This window comes from Psittacula echo, assembly GCF_963264785.1.
Source record: "Psittacula echo genome assembly, chromosome: 1".
Lineage (NCBI taxonomy): Eukaryota > Metazoa > Chordata > Aves > Psittaciformes > Psittacidae > Psittacula > Psittacula echo.
Window position 1 is genome coordinate 6,419,117 of NC_137735.1, and position 19,086 is coordinate 6,438,202.

At 47.9% G+C, this 19,086-nt stretch overlaps 2 protein-coding genes across 2 annotated transcripts in view; one reads left to right on the forward strand and one right to left on the reverse strand.

Moving 5' to 3' along the window:
- Positions 1-12,848, forward strand: part of REEP1 (receptor accessory protein 1) — a 67,474-nt gene extending 54,626 nt beyond the window's left edge. The window contains exons 9-10 of the mRNA XM_080621010.1: positions 8,202-8,341; positions 10,452-12,848. Of these exons, the coding sequence (XP_080477136.1) occupies positions 8,202-8,341; positions 10,452-10,523 (212 nt within the window). The 3' untranslated portion in view covers positions 10,524-12,848. The remainder of the gene's footprint in view (positions 1-8,201; positions 8,342-10,451) is intronic.
- Positions 12,849-14,919: 2,071 nt separating this feature from the next.
- Positions 14,920-19,083, reverse strand: MRPL35 (mitochondrial ribosomal protein L35). The gene is made up of 4 exons (XM_080628423.1): positions 18,980-19,083; positions 18,722-18,878; positions 17,798-17,942; positions 14,920-15,239 (listed from the first exon to the last, which is right to left on the reverse strand). Exons 1-4 carry the CDS (start codon positions 19,008-19,010, stop codon positions 15,051-15,053), a joined length of 522 nt encoding a protein of 173 aa, XP_080484549.1. The 5' UTR covers positions 19,011-19,083; the 3' UTR covers positions 14,920-15,050.
- Between the last annotated feature and the right edge of the window lie 3 nt (positions 19,084-19,086).

Consider the following 19,086-nt stretch of genomic DNA (forward strand, 5'->3'; position numbering starts at 1 on the left):
GAGTGTTTCTCTGGAGAACTCCATTCCTTTCTGTTCTAGAGGATGTGCTGCTGTCCCCACTGCACCAGGGTAAGTGCTCTGCCCTGTGTCCCCCCGTGCTTTCATAGAATCACAGCATGGTTTGTGTTGGAAGGGAGCTTAAAGCTCATCCAGTTCCAACCCCCTGTCACGGGCAGGGACACCTTCCACTAGAGCAGGTTCCTCCGAGCCCCGTCCAACCTGGCCTTGGTTGTTCTGTTCTGTTCCCTAAGGACTGGCATGTGTTGGTGGAGAGGACATTTGTGTTTGGGATGAGGAGGAGCCACAGCAAAGCCCAGTAGCAGGCAAAGTGGTGTGACAAAGCAGGGTTAAATGGACTCTCCCTGCTTTGGTCTGTGCTAGAGCTGGTTTTGAAGCCTGTTCCCAGTGTTCATTGTGTTTATAAACTTAGAGTGGGTGAATAGTTTAGCTGCTGGTGGTGGTTTCAATGCTGCACCAGTCGGCTGCTAAGAGCTGAGCCGTATCACTGCTGCATTGTGTCCCAGTGGCAGATGAATGGATGGGGAGGCCTCGGATTTGAGCATGCCAGAGGATGGGGCAGCATCCAGAACTGCAGCGTCTCATGTTGGTGGAAGCAGAAGACCTTTGTAACTCCTTTACTCCTCATCTCATGTGCTTTGTGTTTACTTTGCACGCTGTAATCAACCCAGGAACTACAGCAGAGGGTCTGAAGATCACAGTGCTGCCACTGTGGTTCAGCCATCTGTGCCTTCCCGCTGCATCAGTGCTTGGAGGTGGTGATCCCAGCCTGACACCGTCTCCTTGCACCCTGTGTAGGTGGCAAACCAACCCTTGTGGTTGTTTTTTCACTCTCCCTGTTGTCCTCTTCTAGTTCTTTGCAATAGCACATTCGGTGCCGCCGTGCACAATGAAGCCAGTTTAAGGTGGTGTCTGTTTAAGCCATCAATGAGACACTTGTATTCACAGCACGTTTTATTAGCACCCTTCTAATTTTAGCCTAAACCAATGTGATGGATTTGACTTCAAAGTGTTATTTATGAAAAGCATCACTGAATCCTTAGGTGCTTTATAGTCATGAGTTAACCTTAGGAAAGTCATTTAATCAGTCCAATAGGTTTACAAATTGGGCTCAAAGTCATGTTGATCTGGTTTAAATTGCTTTCAGATTGGCCTGTTTTACTATTCCCTACCCCAGACTTAATCCAGTAGTCCCTTAGACCATGTCAATAGGGATACACTGAGGCTCTATCTCATAGAAGGTTCATTCTCTCTCCACAGGCTGCCTTTTCTCTGTCTCCAAGGCAATAGATGCATTAATGCACTGTCAGACAAGGGCCTGCCGTTGAAAATGCTCCTTTGTAAGTGCAGCTTGGGCAGCTCAGAGAGCTCACTGCATCGTGTGAGCGCGTTTTTCCGTGCCACAAAAAGCAGGGGGAAGACAGAAGCAAAGTTTGTTTCGCTGGGACTAAGTGGTCCTGAACCATTGGCACTCATCTTTCCTTGGTGCAGGCTTTTGTGTTGTCTCCAAAGAGCTGGTAATCTAAATGGGCCCGTAGTCAAGCCTGAGCTCAAGCAGCAGTGTGAGAGGCTGGTTTAGAGCCGTGATGCAGCCTTTTTGGCAGATGCTTTAATGCTCTTGGAGGTGAAACATTTCTCTCTGACTCATAGAAACCCCCTCGGCTCTTAAGCTGGGGGAGCACAGATCCACCCATCCTGCTCCATAGATTATATGCCATGAGAAGGTTTCATGGCCTGCAAGCGCTATGGAGTGCAGAGACCAAAAGCCAGGCTGAGTGTAGTGGAAGCTTTCCCTGCCCCGGAGCAGCAGATGGAGGTGATGGGTTCCTCCACTGCTGAAGCTCTTCCCTGCCCATTTGGCTCCCTCCAGCCAGCCTCATGCTGTGCACATGACAAAGCGTTGACACAATTCAGGACATTCATCCTGCTTTGCTCTGGGCAGCCTCACTAAATATGAGTGTGTTCCACTATGCATATGCCAGCGTTGTCTTGTTGACTGTTTCTGTGCCAGCTCTTCTTGCCCAGGGGAAGGCCTTTGCTGGCAAAACTCCTTCCAGGTCTTTACACAAGTTTCTGATTTATCACTTATCATAGGATTATCATGGAATGGTTTGGGTTGGAAGGGACCTTAAAGCTCATCCAGCTCCAACCCCTGCCACGGGCAGGGACACCTTCCACTAGACCAGCTTGCTCCAAGCCCCTGTGTCCAACCTGGCCTTGAACACTGCCAGGGATGGGGCAGCCACAGCTTCTCTGGGCACCCTGTGCCAGCGCCTCAGCACCCTCACAGGGAAGAGCTTCCTTTTATCTAATCCTCTCTGTTTGCAGCCTGTGGAAAGTCAGGCTGCAGCATTAAGGAGCAACGATGCAATTATGTCAGAGCCCTTTTTCCCCTTCAGAAGGATGCAGTGAAAATCTGGAATATGCTTGTCTCTTGGCAGGGTCTGGTAAATGCTTAACCGCTGGGCAATGTTAAACAGTCTTGCTTGGAGCTGGCATTTAAGAAATAACAAATACTATATTTGGTGCTATTTTCTCAGTTAACACCTCTTGGGTGCTGTTGCAAAGACCTGTGCCATGGTGGGGTGGGAAGAACGATTTTAATCCTTGCAGAGAATCACAGAATGATCCGGGTTGGAAAGGACCTTAAGATCATCCAGTTCCAACCCCCTGCCATGGGCAAGGACACCTCACACTAAACCATGCCACCCAAGGCTCTGTCCAACCTTGAACACTGCCAGGGATGGAGCATTCACCACTTCACTGGGCACCCCATTCCAGTGCCTCACCACCCTCACAGTAAAGAACTTCCTCCTTATATCTAATAAATATATGTATTAGATCCTGAAGAATCAGCTCTGTAGCAGAACTGTTGAGGCTGCAGGTATTTGAGAGGCATTTAAAAACTTAAAAACACCTTAAAACTACAGCTCACCAGTGGCTGACAGTCAGCCTGGCCAACATGTTCAGCCAGCCATCAACAGGGTGCTGCAGCATTAAACCAGACCCCATAAAATGATGTTGGATCCCTTCCCACGTGATTGTCACCCCAAAGGCAAGGTGACGGGTCACACACAATCAGCAGTGCAGCTCAGTGAGGGCCTGAATGGGACACTCACTAAATTGTGCTTTAAACAAAGCACCCTATTGGTATATATTAGATGTATCCAACTCCTCTGTATTATGCTACAACTTGCACATGAGATGATTACAGTGGGAAGTAGTCTTAAAAACCTAACTGACTTTGCATCAAGGGGCTGTTCTTCTACCTCTGAACTGATGCAATGAAATGGGGTAGGTGTTTCAGTTCTCTTCTTAGCCAGTTTTGCTTCCAGCTCTTCGGGCAGGGATTATTTTTAACCTTTCTCTCATTGAACTTAAAGAACAATCAACTTTCTGTTGCTGCAGGCATTTTGCTCCTTAAAACTTCCCTTTACTGAATGTTAATCAACTTGCTACAGGGATGATTTGCATCGCTTTGCACTGGTACCTCTGAATGGCCATTTGGGTGTTTGTCTGGGTATTTTGAAGTACTTTCAATACTTACTACGCTTATTTCAGGGTCAATCAGTTGGTTCTTTAAGTACATTTGCATCTTACCATCAGGAAGCTAAAACATTAGTTGTTGTTCAATAAACTCCACTTGAGCCCTGTATATGCAAAGATGATTTCTGTGCTCTGAAACAATGTTCCTTCGTTCTCTACACCCAAATGTTTTCCCCTAACAGTTTATTCTTTCCTTTTCTCTATATAAATACGATGGGACTCTGATGTAAGTGTTACAGATTGCATGGGTGTTCTTCTGAGGTGTTTGGACAAGACTAGCACTTAACCACTTAATCCTTTGTGGAATGCGTTTTCATTAATGGGTGGCTTTGTTGCTGTGATTCAACTTGTTTGCTTTGGTTGCACTTGACTTTGGAGACGATGTCTGCCTCTGTTTGGGCAGTGTGTGCTGATGGAGTTGGCTGCTCCTAACTCCTTGGTTTGGCAATGAGAAGTGTTGGGCAAGCACATGGCTTGGGTCAATGTCCTTTGGAAATGATGGCAAATTTGTCTTTGTTGCAGGGAAAAGAAGCTGATCGCCATCATATAATAAATACCTGCTCTTACTAAGTGGTGTGCAAACCTCTTTAATATTAATTATCCCCTGGAAAGGCTTAGCTTTGGAGTGGCTTTATCTTCCATTGCAATAATTATATTCCATAACAATGACATTCCATATGTTCCATAACGATACCTGATTCTGGCTTGTGTAGTCTGTAACTGTGGTTTTCCCCATTGCTCCTAAGGAATTGCAGTGGGAGGAACACGTGTTGTCCCCAGCAAAGCAAGAGGGAGGTCCAGCTTCTCTCAAAGGGATGCCTGATTCCCACTGTAACTGTATTTGTGTCCCATCTGTAGTTAGAGTGGGCCAGATCCTGACCTTTGTTGTACTCATGGAAATCCATAGGAGTTACTCCAGGTTTATACAGAGCCTGAAATGAAGTGATGGCTGGAGAACCAGCACGCTACTGAATCCCACTTGTTGCTATAGAAGAAGATTTCTTAGCCCTTCTAAAATCACAGAGCTTAAAGATGATGATGGTCTGGCCCCACATTCCCTTTTCCTGCTGCATGGTTCCCTGGTATACATTTGTAATACCTTAGATCCCACCTCTGCAGAGCACTCAAATGTCAACTTTACCTTGAAATATGCCTGGCTTCAGGGCTTCCCACACACTGTGTTGGTTATATGGGTTCCCTTTGAAGGAATTAGGATGATGGGAACTGGAATTACAGGGTCTGTTTCCTTACACTGTTTACAGTCAGGTTCTGTCTTGCCTCAGCGCAGGGAGAAGTGTCATCTGGATGTTGAAAGCTGCAAGAGGCAGCAGCAGCTTTCGCCCTGGCTCACAGTGGATTTCCCATCTCTACAGCAGTCCTGCCCCTCCATGCAAAGCGGTGGAGCCGTAAATGTGGGAGGTGGAGACACCGGACACACAGCTCTGAGACGGGCAGTGAGGGTCTCCCAAGGATGAGAGAGGCAGGAGCATCATCTGGCGGTGTGGTCCATGCTGTGACACAGGCCCTGGGGCTGTCCCTGGCTGCTGGCACTCCCACTTTGGGGACACCCTTGGTGGCCTGAGGCCCAATACCCAGCCTCATATCCTAAGGGTGTCTTTTAGGAGCCAGTCACCCAAGACCAAGCGCTGTTCTCAAGGAGCATGTGCCAGCACTGACGTGTTTTGCTTCTCAGACTTCACCTCCATAAACAAACCTTGGTGTCCCAGAACCCATCCATTCTCTTTAAGAATTCCTCACTAATTCCTCACGTGTGCTATTTATCCTGGTTAATCCCCTGATTTACATTTTCTCCTGCAGAGGCGAGCTCTTTTGGTGTAGGAAAATCAGGTTTTTATCCTGTCATCACAAGAAACCCCCACTTCTGAGCTGGCACTCACACAGCAGCTTCCCTTTGAGATGAGCTGCCTCCAGCCCCACAACAATGTAATGCTCCCACAGACGTGGGACAAAATCTGGCACCCCAGGTCAATACAAGGTTGGGATTGCCCCCATGCAATCCCTGAGGCACGATGGGCAGGGAATCCTGCCTTCTGGCTGCTGGATCTTGTATTCAAGATCTGCTCTGGTCAATGGTCAGCAATGTAGCAGAAAGGCTTGGGATAGATCCGCTTCTTTCCTTTTCCAGCTCAGTGAGGCTGAAGCAAACCTGGCTCCCATTTGGCTGGCTTTCAGTGCCTCATCCACAATGGGATGGAGCAGGGGAGAAGAGGGCATCAGCCCCAACTATCAGTGGACATTGCAGACCTCTCTGCTGCAAGGTCAAAGCCGTATGTGCTAGCTTGGAGCCTGAGCTCTCCTCTTGATACCTGGATGTGACCCTTGGGAACAGAAGAGCCCATAGGAGGCTGTGCCTGCTATGGAGACACACAACACGGATGGCAGAGCTGCCTGGGGATCTTTTTAACCCAGCACCCAGTTGAAGAGAGAGAATAATAATGGAAAAAGCAATGTACATTGGAAAACCATGGGATTCATGGGAGCGCTGTCAGGGCTGATGGTTCATTCTGTCTCCTTCTCCAGCAAAGGGTCTGGCTGTAGGAGAAAGGGAGCAAGCACATTGGCCTGATCCTGTGTTCCTTCAGCTTCAGCAGCTGGTGTCTCCATGTGCTAAATGCTCTAATTCTGCTTCTCCAACACCCCTGCATCTTGTCCCATTCAGAGTCCTCTTTTCCATGGGGAAAAGCTGTTTTTCCTCACAGCAGCACTTGGAGGTGTGTTGTTGGGCCACTGTGCAAACCTCAGTGAGGCACCTGGATGAGTCCTGACCCACTTTTACTATCTATGTGGAAACAAACCTGAAGTCCACCTATGAGGGACCCGAGGGGAAGAGGGCATCTGTGGGCAGCACTTGGCCTCCAAGCTGAAGATTTAGGCATGCTTCAAGCTTGGCTGAGCAAACAGCATTTAAACCAAACTTGACTCCAGCTTTCGTTGGCTTGGAGAGGCAACAAGGACCATATTCCAAATCCAAGATGGCCTAAGCCGGGCTCTTCCTGGGTTGCTCATTTCCCAAGTAGAAGGATCCAATAGTACTTCAAATGGAATATTTCTGCACTGTTTTGCCTTGTGGTCTAGAGATTTAAGTCTTCTCACAGTGTAGTCCTAACGCAGCAGTCATACGCAGACAACAGAACCAATTCAGCATTATCCTGGACCTCTCTGCAGTGTGACAATCGGCACTGTCAGTATATCTGGGGAAAAAAAGACAACTGCCAGCTCTTCCTGGTAACCTGCAATGGTGTCTGTCAGCCTGCCCATGCAAATGGTGATAAAGGGGTAGAACCACGGGGGCAGTGGCCAGAGGATGCTCTCTCGAGCAGCAGCTGCATCCTGTGGGCTGAACGCAGGGGCTGAGAATGACTTTAACTCACTGACTTCAGTCTGGCACTGGAGACTTGCTCATGACTGGTGGTGTTGCTGTAGCCAAATCACTTCCCTTTGTCTCTCTGTTACCCACCTGAACGAGCTGTTGGAGAATTCAGGTTTTTTGTGCTCTAAGGATCCAAATGGATTACGAAGTATTGGATGTTGAGGTATCCGCTTTGGTTTAGTCTCTGGGTTTAAGTTTTTGGTCCAGCAGAGCCTTACAGTCAGGCTGAGACAGAAGCACAGAGCATTGTTTCTATGTGTGTTCATACAACAGTCTAATATACAGCACATACTTGTGGTTAATGTTGTCTAAACAGCAAACACTTCCACTCCTGACATGTTGCAGAAGGAAAATAACTATCAGTTAAACAGAGAAAGCTCCAGCCCCATGGATAAGAAGCCACCTGTGGAGATGCAGGAAGCTTGGTCATGCCGGGTGTCCTCTTCTGTACCTCCTGCTTTGGACTGTCTTGCTTCACTGTCTGCATTGAAGGCAGCAAATGGATTGTGTTGTGCAACATGGCCGATCCCACCATGATCATGCCCTACGTTACAAGAACCACAGCAGGTGTTAGTGGTCTGTAGTCATGGGGGCATAATCTGCCTTCAGATCCATCAGTGGGGTTAGTGCTCCATGAAATTCACTCCACAGTGACAGAAGAGAGCCTTTTCCCTGCTCTGGTCTTGCAGCATCACTCCCACTGCTGAGAGTCCACTTAATACCTGGTGGAGCTTTATGTTAACATCAGTGGATCTCAGCTTGAGCTCTCTCAGCTCCAGGTCTATCAGCGCTGCTGTGCTTCACGTTTCCGCATCCCGGGCAGCTCTCTCTGCTGACCAGAGGCCTTCAGCACTCGTTTGGTGCCTTCTAGAGGACACTTCTGGAAACAGTAAATAGAGGAGCTATGGATGGAATCAGTGATTCAATAAATCAGCTATTTTATTTATGGGCTGGACAAAGAAAGAACTCTTTCTAGAGTCAACCTCCAGAGCCTGTGAATTTAGTCTCAATTATATGTAAAATAATCCAAATAGAGCTTATAATGGCTTCATAAAGAAAAGCCTTTTGATTTCTAACCCTACTGCTGCTATTACTGGAGTGTGATGTGTGAACCTGCAGTCTATTAATGCCTGGAAGATGCATGGCTTTGCAGTGAGGTGGCATTTGGCAGAGTGTGAATCGAACCATCACTGATTTCTTCATCCCTTGTCTTCGCGTTTAGACTGTAAATGGCCCTGTTAAATAGGTATGGACAATGCGTTTGAAAAGCCACCTGAAGTAAACTGCGAAACCAAAGGCTCTGTGTTCTCAGATGATGAGGAGAACGATTCATTGGATCGTGCATCCATGAACAAAAAGCCCAAAAAGAAGGATCAACCCCTTGAGGTACTTCAGGGCTCCTCCTTGTATAACATTCCTTGAATCTTTAGCTGAATGAAGATCTCTCTTTGGTCTAAAGCCACCAAACAAAACATTTCTGGTCTTTCAAGGGTGGGTTTTGCTGTGGGTTCACTCACTTTCATGCATGTGTGGATCTCCTGACAGAGCCTGAGTTGGTGCCAGTGGAGATCATAGATATATGGGCTTCAGAGATGGTTGTGAGTTGCGAAACTTGGCTCTAGCTCTAAACCATGTGGAGGTGTTTGGGTGAGAGGGTTTGGATATCAAACCCAGTTGATTTTTCATGCCTGAAGAGGAAAACACATTCTCACCCCCAAGGCAGGATGGTTACAGTGAGAACAGCACCCACAGAGCCTGGTCCCTTTCACTTGGGTTCACACCCAGCCAAACCCCACTGAGACCAGCAGCAGTTCATGACTCCATAGGGGTTTGGATCAGTCACTGTATTAACAAGTACACTTTTAAGTTGTCCCGTGGAAACAAAAGCCCTAAAGGAGATGCAGATCTCACAATGGGGTTTTCCAAAAGCAATTTTAGCAACGTTTTGTTGTGGAGGAAATGAAACCTCCGTGGGAGATGCTGTAGACAAGGAATCCTTCCAGATCCGGGCAGGGAGGATGGAGCCAGAGCAGATGGAGCTCACAGATCCGAGCTGACGCATCTCCACCAAAGGCTGGGCTGCTCTGTTCTTACAGTGGAAAGATGCAGCCTCTCTGGCTGCTCTCAGAGCTGTCTGGTGGCCTCCCAAAGGAGGCAGAGCTATTTAAGAGTCTTTACTGTGCAGTTCATGACTGCTTTGCTCTAAGACCTGTCTGTCTTTCTTCCCCAGCTCTCCTCCTCCAGCTGTGCCTTTCTGGGTGCAGCCGTCCCATCCTGGTCTGTTGTGCTTTTGGGGATTCACAGTGGAGACTTAGGTAGGATTCCAGGCTTGGAAGATAGGGTGAGGTGTTGGGTTAGTCCCATCTCTGCGAGGAGCCGCTTTGGTTCATGGGCAGGCTGGAAGAGATGGAGATTTAGATGGAGTCTAACCAAAACCTCACCATGCTGCAGTTCCTTATCTGTATGAGTATTTATAGCTTGCTGCGTCACAGGAATGGGGAAACACAGCATGATTTTGGGGCTGAAAGTCCTATAAAACAGAAATGACAAAGTCCTCACTTCGGAATGGTAAGATCCTGTCAGACTCTTTAAGGTAAATAGTTTGATGCTTTGGATATAGATGTAAATGGAGTAGAAGAGCTTACGAGGCCTTGCAGCGCTACACGGTGCTATGACAAGCCTCCAGACTGAGAACTCCCGCTCCTCCACAACATCTGGTACCCATTTCTTCTTGTGAAGCTCACAAGACACAATGCTAATTCCAGAGCTCCTCTGAGAGGTGTATGTGTTGCAGATCAGGAGGTTTTATGTATGTTTGTTTGTTTGCTAGTTTAACTAAATCCTGTCCCAGTCTGGAGAATGGGATTGATGACAGTAAATGAATTCCATGGAGTTGTCTGGCTCCTCCTGAGCGTTCAGGGCTGCTCTTTGAAGCTCTCTGCATCACTGCAGGGCAGAACTGCAATAGTTGGCTTCTAAACTGGTCTCAGTCTATTGTGTCTGGCCTCTGCCCAAAGCAAGAGGCTGATCTTTGAAGAGATCTGCCTTACGAGAATTACAGCCTCAGAGTGTTTCACCTCGGCTCTGTAACCCCCATGTACCCTCAGAGGGGCTGTGGCTGGGCTGGGCAGTGCAAGACAGACTGGGACACACCAGAGCTGTCTTTCTGCCACCAGTTTGCTCTCCTGATCTGCGAGCTGTTGTCAATGGCACCGATTTGTCCTGACTCCTTCAACCTGTTATTAGCAGTCTTTAGCCTCTAACCAAGCACCAGAGGGGAAGCTGCTGCTGTAACCTCGGTAAAGGACTGCTGCAGGTTTCTTAAAGCCGTTAGTCTTCAGCTGGTCATTCATTAATGATCCTCAGTGCCAAGATCTGCTTCTCTATTACTGGAATGGGATCAGTGCCGCAGAGGTGCTGCAAAGGTAGGTGAATTTCAAGGAAAGGAAAACCATTTCCTATCATGCCACTGATGTTTCCTCTTGCTTCCCTGCAGGCACCGCCTAGGACCCTTAGACCTCGCTTCAGGAAGAAAAGTACCTCGTCCTCTGCCACTGAAACAATGTGAGTGCAATGAGCCAATAGCACCAAGATCCACAGAATGTCTCTCTTCTGCCTTAAAGAGCTACTCGTTAACGTAGGAAACAGCAGCGGGATGGATGTGCTTTGTGCAGCGGTGTAGACACGGCCTTTCCCTCTCCTCTCTCTGTATCCTCTGTTACAGCTTCTCGCGTTAGTCCGTGGTGTTGGACAGTGTGACAGACACCTGCAGGTTCAGAGTCCTTGTTCTGTTTGCAGGGTGTACCCCCAGTCACGCCAACTGTACATTTACAGTTCTCGTCTGTGTCTGCATAGCTCTAGCTCTGTTGAATGCACAGCGGAGACAGAAACAATCCAGTTACTCATGGTGACACATTGACAGTGTGTTTATTTATGGCTTTACCATTAATGAGGTGGATTTGCAGAACCCGTGGATTTCTTTTAAGACTGTGGATGAGGTAACAGGTATCCAAGTACTTTGTATGAAATGTCCGAAATTCATTAGTGAAAGCTGAGCTTCTCTTTCTGCAAGTTAACCTGGGAACACCATATGGAGAACAAACCACTTACAGAGGACGAGGAAGAGATGTGTGAGAGAAAAGAAGTGGTTCCAACGAGGTCATGGAGGAGGAGTCTTCAATTTTCATCAGCCTGAGCCAGGAGAGTATTGTGTGGAACATGATGGCGGCTGGAAGAACATACTGCTTGTGGCAAAGGCTCTACTGCCAGTTGTAAAGAGTGAGCAAGCCAGGCTTGTACTAAGTGCAGCGACAGAGTTAGGATCACTTTAGTGACACACTCAGAGGGGAAAACACACCTTCCTCCCCTGCCTGCAGCAGGATCAGCCCCAGCACCCTGCAAGGAAACCAGTGGCACCTCAGCCAGAAGGCAAGGTGCTGGGGCTGAGTTGCTGTTTGAAGCCTGGAGTGTTGCTTGCAGCATGAAGTTGGTTAGAACCACAAGAACCAGATGCAGTGGTGTGTTTGTATCCATATATAAATGAGAAATATAAAAGAGGAAGACGTGGTAGGGTTTGTGTATTTGTGCTTCAAGTTGGTGTCTCTTGTAAGTGTTGAGCATGTGACAGTCACTCATAAGTTAATTCCGTGGCCCTTTGTGTTTGCTCTTGGACCTGTCACGTAGACTAGAAGAACATTTAGCATCACATAGAACGTGCCATCACCAAGGGATCAGTGCAGGGGCTTGATGGGGAGCAGCATGGATAACCCAGGTCAGGTGCAGCAGGATGCCAACAGTGGAGTGGATCAGAGAAACCCGCAGTGAGTGCCCTTGGAAACCTGTTCTCTGCTGGTTTTGCACTGATATCGCAGCCCTCCCTGGCTGCTGGATCCCTGAGGCTTCTCCCCGAGCTTCCTGCTATGTATGTGGGGAAGAGAGAAATTGTATCTGGCCTAGCTGGGAAGCGGAAACAGTGAGTGGGTATTTCCTGTGCCTGCCACAGTATTTGGCCTCATTACCTGAGCATTTTATTTCCTTTACATGTGCTGATTCAATTGTATTTTGCAATGGGTAGGAAGGAAGAAGTCTTGAGAAAGTAAATTAAAACCAACCTGTCTAAATAGCAGTTACAGAAGAGCCAGTCCTTGCAAGACGCTCAGCAAAAACTTGGAGGAGCTAAGCTTGTGCATTTTGGTTTTAAGCAGCTTTAGAGTTTGATTCCTTTTAGCAAACATTAATGAGAAACAAGAAACCCTGCCTGCAGTGTTAGCAGAAGATAGAATCCTGTTGCAAGCGAGCTCTGTTTCCCTGCTACGCAATGGGCTGCCGTAAGATAAAGCAGCAGCTGACAAGTCTGCACTCAATGATGCCAAACCCCCCCCCAGTAACATAGAGCTACGTAACATCTGATGAATTCTACTCTCAGACATGCTGTAGGAGCATTGATTCTCACTACAATTATTAGATGTGCGTCTAATCTGCTGTTTTACTGTAACCTTTGACTGTTTAGCATCTTAAGTGCTGAGGTGAAGTTGTTGACAAGGGAGTTGCCTTATATCTCTCAAAACATTCACTGTATAAATGAGAAAAATAAACCTTTTCATATCTCTGTCAAAAATGTATTAATTTATCAACTGAGTTGTATGTTTGTGTATAGATAGGTAAGAAATGTGGATGCTCACCCACATACACGTCGTGCTGTAGTGTTGTGTGTGCAGAGAGCGGCCGTTCGCTTCCAATCCCTTATCTTCCTCACACAGGTTGTTTACAGGTGGTGCCCCAAGTCTGGCATTTCTCTCTTCTGGTTACTGGTGGTCATTGGAACAAACACCAGGCATGAAGGCTTTGGTTCTGGTTTTGCTCTTTGCCTATGCCAAGGAACAAGCCTGATTCAGCAAGTCATGTCCCTTCCTCGCGAACCAGATGTTGGGAGCAAAGAGAGGACATGTGGATGGTGGCTTCTGAGGTGTGTTTGGGGGAGCAATCTCAGCTCCCCCCCCAGCTCCGGCTCAGCTAACTGCTTGCTGATCACTCCTAAAAGCAAGAAATCCCTTAGTTGATGGTTTAAACTAGCAACAGATCTGGCTTAAAGAAGAAAAACACAGTTTGGGGCCTCTCTGAGCAGTCCTGTAGGGCAGGCAGGCTTCTCAGTGGTGGCCTGAAGAAATCAGGCCAGTGCTACAAAACAGAGCCTTTGTTTGGCATGAAGCTCCAGTGAAACCTGTGTTGTCTGGAGCAAGTAAAATCGATGCTGAGAGGAAGAAAACTGCAGCTGAAGATGGGCCTGTGGATTATCTCACCACAAGTTCACCTCAGTTATGAGAACAAGCCTAGAACAGCTCAATGCTGTCCTCCAACGCCTCCTTTCTTGTCAGAGGGGCAGTGCCAGTGCAGTTACAGTGGTTGCCGAGTCAGGATGACATCAAATAGCGACAAGACAGATGTCACATGTATCCTGTCCCCTCATCTGAATTGTGCAAGTGCAACCCCAGCACAAAAGGAAAACAGGATCAGGTTCTTTATTCCTGGTAAAGCTGCATGGACAGACCTGATGCTCCCGAACCTCATGTAACAACCAGCTGCCTCTGACTGCTCCTCAGGTGTTCTCACATGGTGGTAAAGCCCTCATTCTTGTGACCGGATGCTTGTTGCTCACAGTATCCTTTGCTGTTTGTTTCGGGTACTCATTGTGCATCATATTTGTACTAGCAGAGAGCTCTGCGTTGGGATTTGCCTTTAGACAAACTGTCCTAAGGATTCTCATCGTGCACTTCGTGTGGTTTCCTTCCTTTGCTGGGTAGAAAAGAGCTGGGATGGAATGGTACGCTCAATGCGTCACAAGGATGGCCATGACAACAGTATTCCAAAGGTTTGATGTTTGGCTGGGTTTGTTGTACTGCTTGATACACATCTTGAATAAAGTCTTAATCTTTTCTTTAAAAAAGAAAGGAAAAACCCCCAAACCCCATCTTTAGTCTGTTCAATGTATCTGGCAGGCCAGAAGAATCACTTTGGTCGCTGTATGATTTTTATCTCAGTTCTGGCTGACTGTATATAGATGTATTCACTAAGTGCTGCATGTCCTTCAGAACCTCTTTCTGTATTATGAACTGGAAAAAACAAAATACAGCTACTGAACACTCTGAGTAAGCAGTGAGTTCATTGAAATGCTACAGCCTCCTTCAGCAAACTCTCACTGTGCAGGTGGCTCTGGAGCTGTCACCAGGGACTATCTGCTTAATAGTGGGTTAATTATTCGTTATTAGAACCTTTAGAAGCAGCTGCTGTTCACACACCTGCTGGAGAACCAGCTTTGTAGAGAAACCCTCTGATGTAGCCCTTAGTGAAACCAGAGACTGGCTGCACACTGCCAAAGGACCCTGTAGTAAACCCTTGTTGTTGTCCCATAGGGATACACAGTGATGTATAATCAGCCGAAAAGAAAGGATAAAAAAGAAGAAACTCAGCACTGACTGCATGACAATAGAGTGCAGGATCCAAAGCGTGTATTATCCTACTCAAAACCCAACACAAGATGCAAAGCATCAGTCCTGTAATGAAATTTAGCGGCTAATGCATTTTTTTAATCAGTCATTAAAACTGCACACAGCCACCACACGGGGGTTCTGCTGTGCTGTTTAAGAGACCTGGCCACAGTTTACCTGGTACCATGATAGGCAACAGTACTGAGTGGGACCCTGCTCTCTTTTCGCCCCTTCCCAAGGAGACTCCATTCAGCAAGTTACTAACACGTATGGACACAGCAAAATATGCCATGGGGTTATTTAAACATGTTTCTCTTAAAAAAATTAAGATTAAATATGTTGCTTTATTCACTTTTAGTGCTGTTTTAGACTGTATTCATCCATGTTACACACAACCACAGGAAAACAACAGCCATCAGAACATGCAGGAGACCAGCTTGATCCCTTCTAAGTAAAACACAAAGTGCATTGGAAGATAAATCCTGAATATTCCTTTATTCGGGGTGTTCATATCCACAATTTTGATGAGGTGACACGCATATGTCAAAAATTAAGACCATACCACAGGCACCACCTCCTTTCCTAGACATGCAAAAGTGAATCCAAGATTCCTACACACGAAGATTCGTGCGGTCATGATACTTCTGGTAGGGATCATCCACATACCAATTCCTTCTTTTCCAGAAGGAAGTGGTCATTTTATCGAGGAGTTTACACTGTGTTTTAGTGCACAACACGAACTCTCTCAAACGCTTCCTTTGGGAAGCTGACTTCTTCCACAGTTTCTTCTTATAACCAGCCTGGCAGAAGAAAACACACAAGAATTTTCAGTTGCTACAAATACACACACAGATGTACTGATAACCAAAACAGGGAAATTCCCCTCTTTTGGAAATATGGGAGTGTCTCTACAGAGCTTTCTGAAACTTACACAGAATCATAGAATAGTTAGGGCTGGAAAGGACCTTAAGATCACCCAGTATCAAATACATAGCTGATAAAACTAACACCAGAGGCAAGGTAGGCCCACTGGTGAACAGGGTGGGTGCCCTGGTGACAGAAGATACAGAGATGGCAGAGTTATTGAATGCCTTCTTTGTCTCTGTCTACTCTGCCGGAGGCAGTCCTGAAGAGCCCTGTACTCCTGAGACCTCAGATGAAGTCAGGTCAACGGAGCAGTTTGCCTTAGTCGATGAGGAATGGGTTAGAGACCAGCTGAGCAATCTGGACATCCATAAATCCATGGGTCCAGATGGGATGCACCCGCGGGTGCTGAGGGAACTGGCAGAAGTCATTGCTAGACCACTCTCCATCATCTTTACCAAGTCTTGGGAAACGGGAGAGGTGCCTGAGGACTGGAGGAAAGCAAATGTCACTCCAGTCTTCAAAAAGGGCAAGAAGGAGGACCCGTGTAACTATAGACCGGTCAGCCTCACCTCCATCCCTGGGAAAGTGATGGAGCACCTTATCCTTGATGCCATCTTAAGGCATGTCAAGGATAAGAGGGTTATGAGGGGCAGTCAACATGGCTTCACCAAGGGGAAGTCATGCTTGACCAACCTCATAGCCTTTTATGAGGAAATAACATTGTGGATGGATGATGGCAGAGCAGTGGATGTGGTCTACCTTGACTTCGGTAAAGCATTTGACACAGTCTCCCACAGCATCCTCACAGCTAAATTGAGGAAGTGTGGTCTGGATGATCAGGTGGTGAGGTGGACCGCGAACTGGCTGAAGGACAGAAGCCAGAGAGTTGTAGTCTATGGGGCGGAGTCCAGTTGGAGGCCTGTATCTAGTGGAGTGCCTCAAGGGTCAGTATTGGGACCAGTATTATTTAATATATTCATCAATGATTTAGATGAGGGAATTGAGTGTACTATCAGCAAGTTTGCTGATGACACTAAGCTGGGAGGAGTGGCTGACACGCCAGAAGGCTGTGCTGCCACCCAGCGTGACCTGGACAGGCTGGAGAGTTGGGCAGGGAGAAACTTGATGAAATATAACAAGGGAAAGTGTAGAGTCCTGCATCTGGGCAGGAACAACCCCAGGTTCCAGTATAGGTTGGGAAACGACCTGTTAGAGAGCAGTGTAGGGGAGAGGGACCTGGGGGTCCTAGTGGATGGCAGGATGACCATGAGCCAACACTGTGCCCTTGTGGCCAAGAGGGCCAATGGCATCCTGGGGTGTATTAGAAGGGGGGTGGTCAGTAGGTCGAGAGAGGTCCTCCTTCCCCTCTACTCTGCCCTGGTGAGACCGCATCTGGAATATTGTGTCCAGTTCTGGGCCCCTCAGTTCAAGAAAGACAGGGACCTGCTGGAGAGAGTCCAGCGCAGGGCAACTAAGATGATTAAGGGAGTGGAGCATCTCCCTTATGAGGAAAGGCTGAGGGAGCTGGGTCTCTATAGTTTGGAGAAGAGGAGACTGAGGGGTGACCTTATTAGTGTATATAAATATATCAAGGGGGAGTGTCACAAGGATGGAGCCAGGCTCTTCTCAGTGGCAAACAATGATAGGACAAGGGGTAATGGGTACAAACTGGAACACAAGAGGTTCCACTTAAACTTGAGAAGAAACTTCTTCTCAGTGAGGGTGACGGAACACTGGAACAGGCTGCCCAGGGAGGTTGTGGAGTCTCCTTCTCTGGAGACATTCAAAACCTGCCTGGACACATTCCTGTGTAACCTCATCTAGGTGTTCCTGCTCTGGCAGGGGGATTGGACTAGGTGATCTTTTGAGGTCCCTTCCAATCTCTAACATACTGTGTGATACTGTGATGTATCAGACAGCTTTTTTTTTCAGTTCCAACCCCCTGCAGGGACACCTCACACTAAACCATGTCACCCAAAGCTCTGTCCAACCCGGCCTTGAACACCGCCAGGGATGAAGCATTCACAACTTCCCTGGGCAACCCATTCCAGCACCTCACCACCCTTACAGTAAAGAATTTCTTCCTTAGATCCAGTTTAAACTTCCCCTGTTTACATACCAGCTACTGCCGTCTAATGGGAAGGAAAACAATCAGCCCACTGACTATAAATAATCCTAGAATCCCAGAAGGGTTTGGGTTGGAAGGGAGCATAAAGCTCATCCAGTTCCAACCCCTGCCACGGGCAGGGACACCTTCCACTAGAGCAGGTTGCTCCAAGCCCCTGTGTCCAACCTGGCCTTGAACACTGCCAGGGATGGGGCAGCCACAGCTTCTCTGGGCACCCTGTGCCAGCGCCTCAGCACCCTCACAGGGAAGAATTCCTTTCTAACATCTAATCCAAATCTCCCCTCTGTCACTTAAAGCCATTCCCTTTGTCCCAACACTCCATGCCCTTGTACAAAGAACACACTTATATTACCAAAGCCTTACCTGTCTCCTAACCCAAAGGCCATTGTGCAGCCGGAGAAACCGAGCAATGACGGCTTTCACTGTCTTCCTCTTTCCACGCTTTATGCTGTTGTAGGTGACAGTCCTCACTGGCTGATGCAGGATACTTGGAAGTAGAGATGTGACGCTAAAAACACCCCCAAAACAGAGAAGAAAACAGGACGAGAATGAAACATCTTTTTGCAAAAGCAATCGCTGTCTCTTTTGTGCAATGAGGATTCAGAAGTGGCTGTGACTTGTCTGAAGGTTCACAAGAGCTCACTTAACATGAAGTACAGAACTGAAGAAGCGCTTTTACGTGCTGTGATGCTTAACTCGTATCAAAATTCATTTCTTAAGTTATTATTTCATGCTGAAAAACATTTTTCATCTACTGAAAGTGGTGAAATGCTCAAGAGCAAACATTCTGCTGCTACTGGCATTCTGGGGGAATTAAATAAAGGAAGTTCACGTTATAAGTTAAGGAAAAAGTTATAAGGAAGAAATTCTTTAGTGTGAGGGTGGTGAGGCACTGGAATGGGTTGCCCAGAGAAGTGGTAAATGCTCCATCCCTGGCAGTGTTCAAGGCCAGGTTAGACAGAGCCTTGGGTGACATGGTTTAGTGTGAGGTGTCCCTGTCCATGACAGGGGGTTGGGACCGTATGATCTTAAGGCCCTTTCCTTAATCATTCTATGAATCATCAGCGAAACAATCAGTGCGATTACAACAGGGCTATCTGCAAAGCCTACATCTGCAAAGTCTATTCCGTTCACATCCTGCATCAATCACTGTTCGTAGCAGAAGCGGGAGACCTCGGTCTAACAGAGTCCCGTTATGGCAGACACCACCCCAAGCAGTCTGTCAGACACAGCAGTTACCACAAGCCCCCTCCGAAGCCCTTCTTCCCGATCCCGCACAGCCCTTACCTGCTGAGCACCGATGCGGTGCCTCCCCCAGGCACGCTTCCCCACAGCAGTGGCTGCGGTCTCCACAGCGGGGCCGCCGCCCGCACCTGCCTGACGCAGCTGCGGGCGGCGAGGCCGGTGCTACGGGCAGCCAGGGGTACCCAGCGCCCCAGGATCCCTGCGGAGAACCACACACCCTCAGCGGACACCCCGCGATACCGCCATTCCACAGCCCCTCTCCCGACCCAACATGGCCGCCCACCTCCCCTCAGCACCGACCCGCCACTGCCCCGCGCACCGCCGCCGCCATGCTCCTCCTCTACGGCAGTGACAGTTGCACACGGCCCGCTCCCTCCGCTCTGATTGGACACGCCTCACGTCGCTCT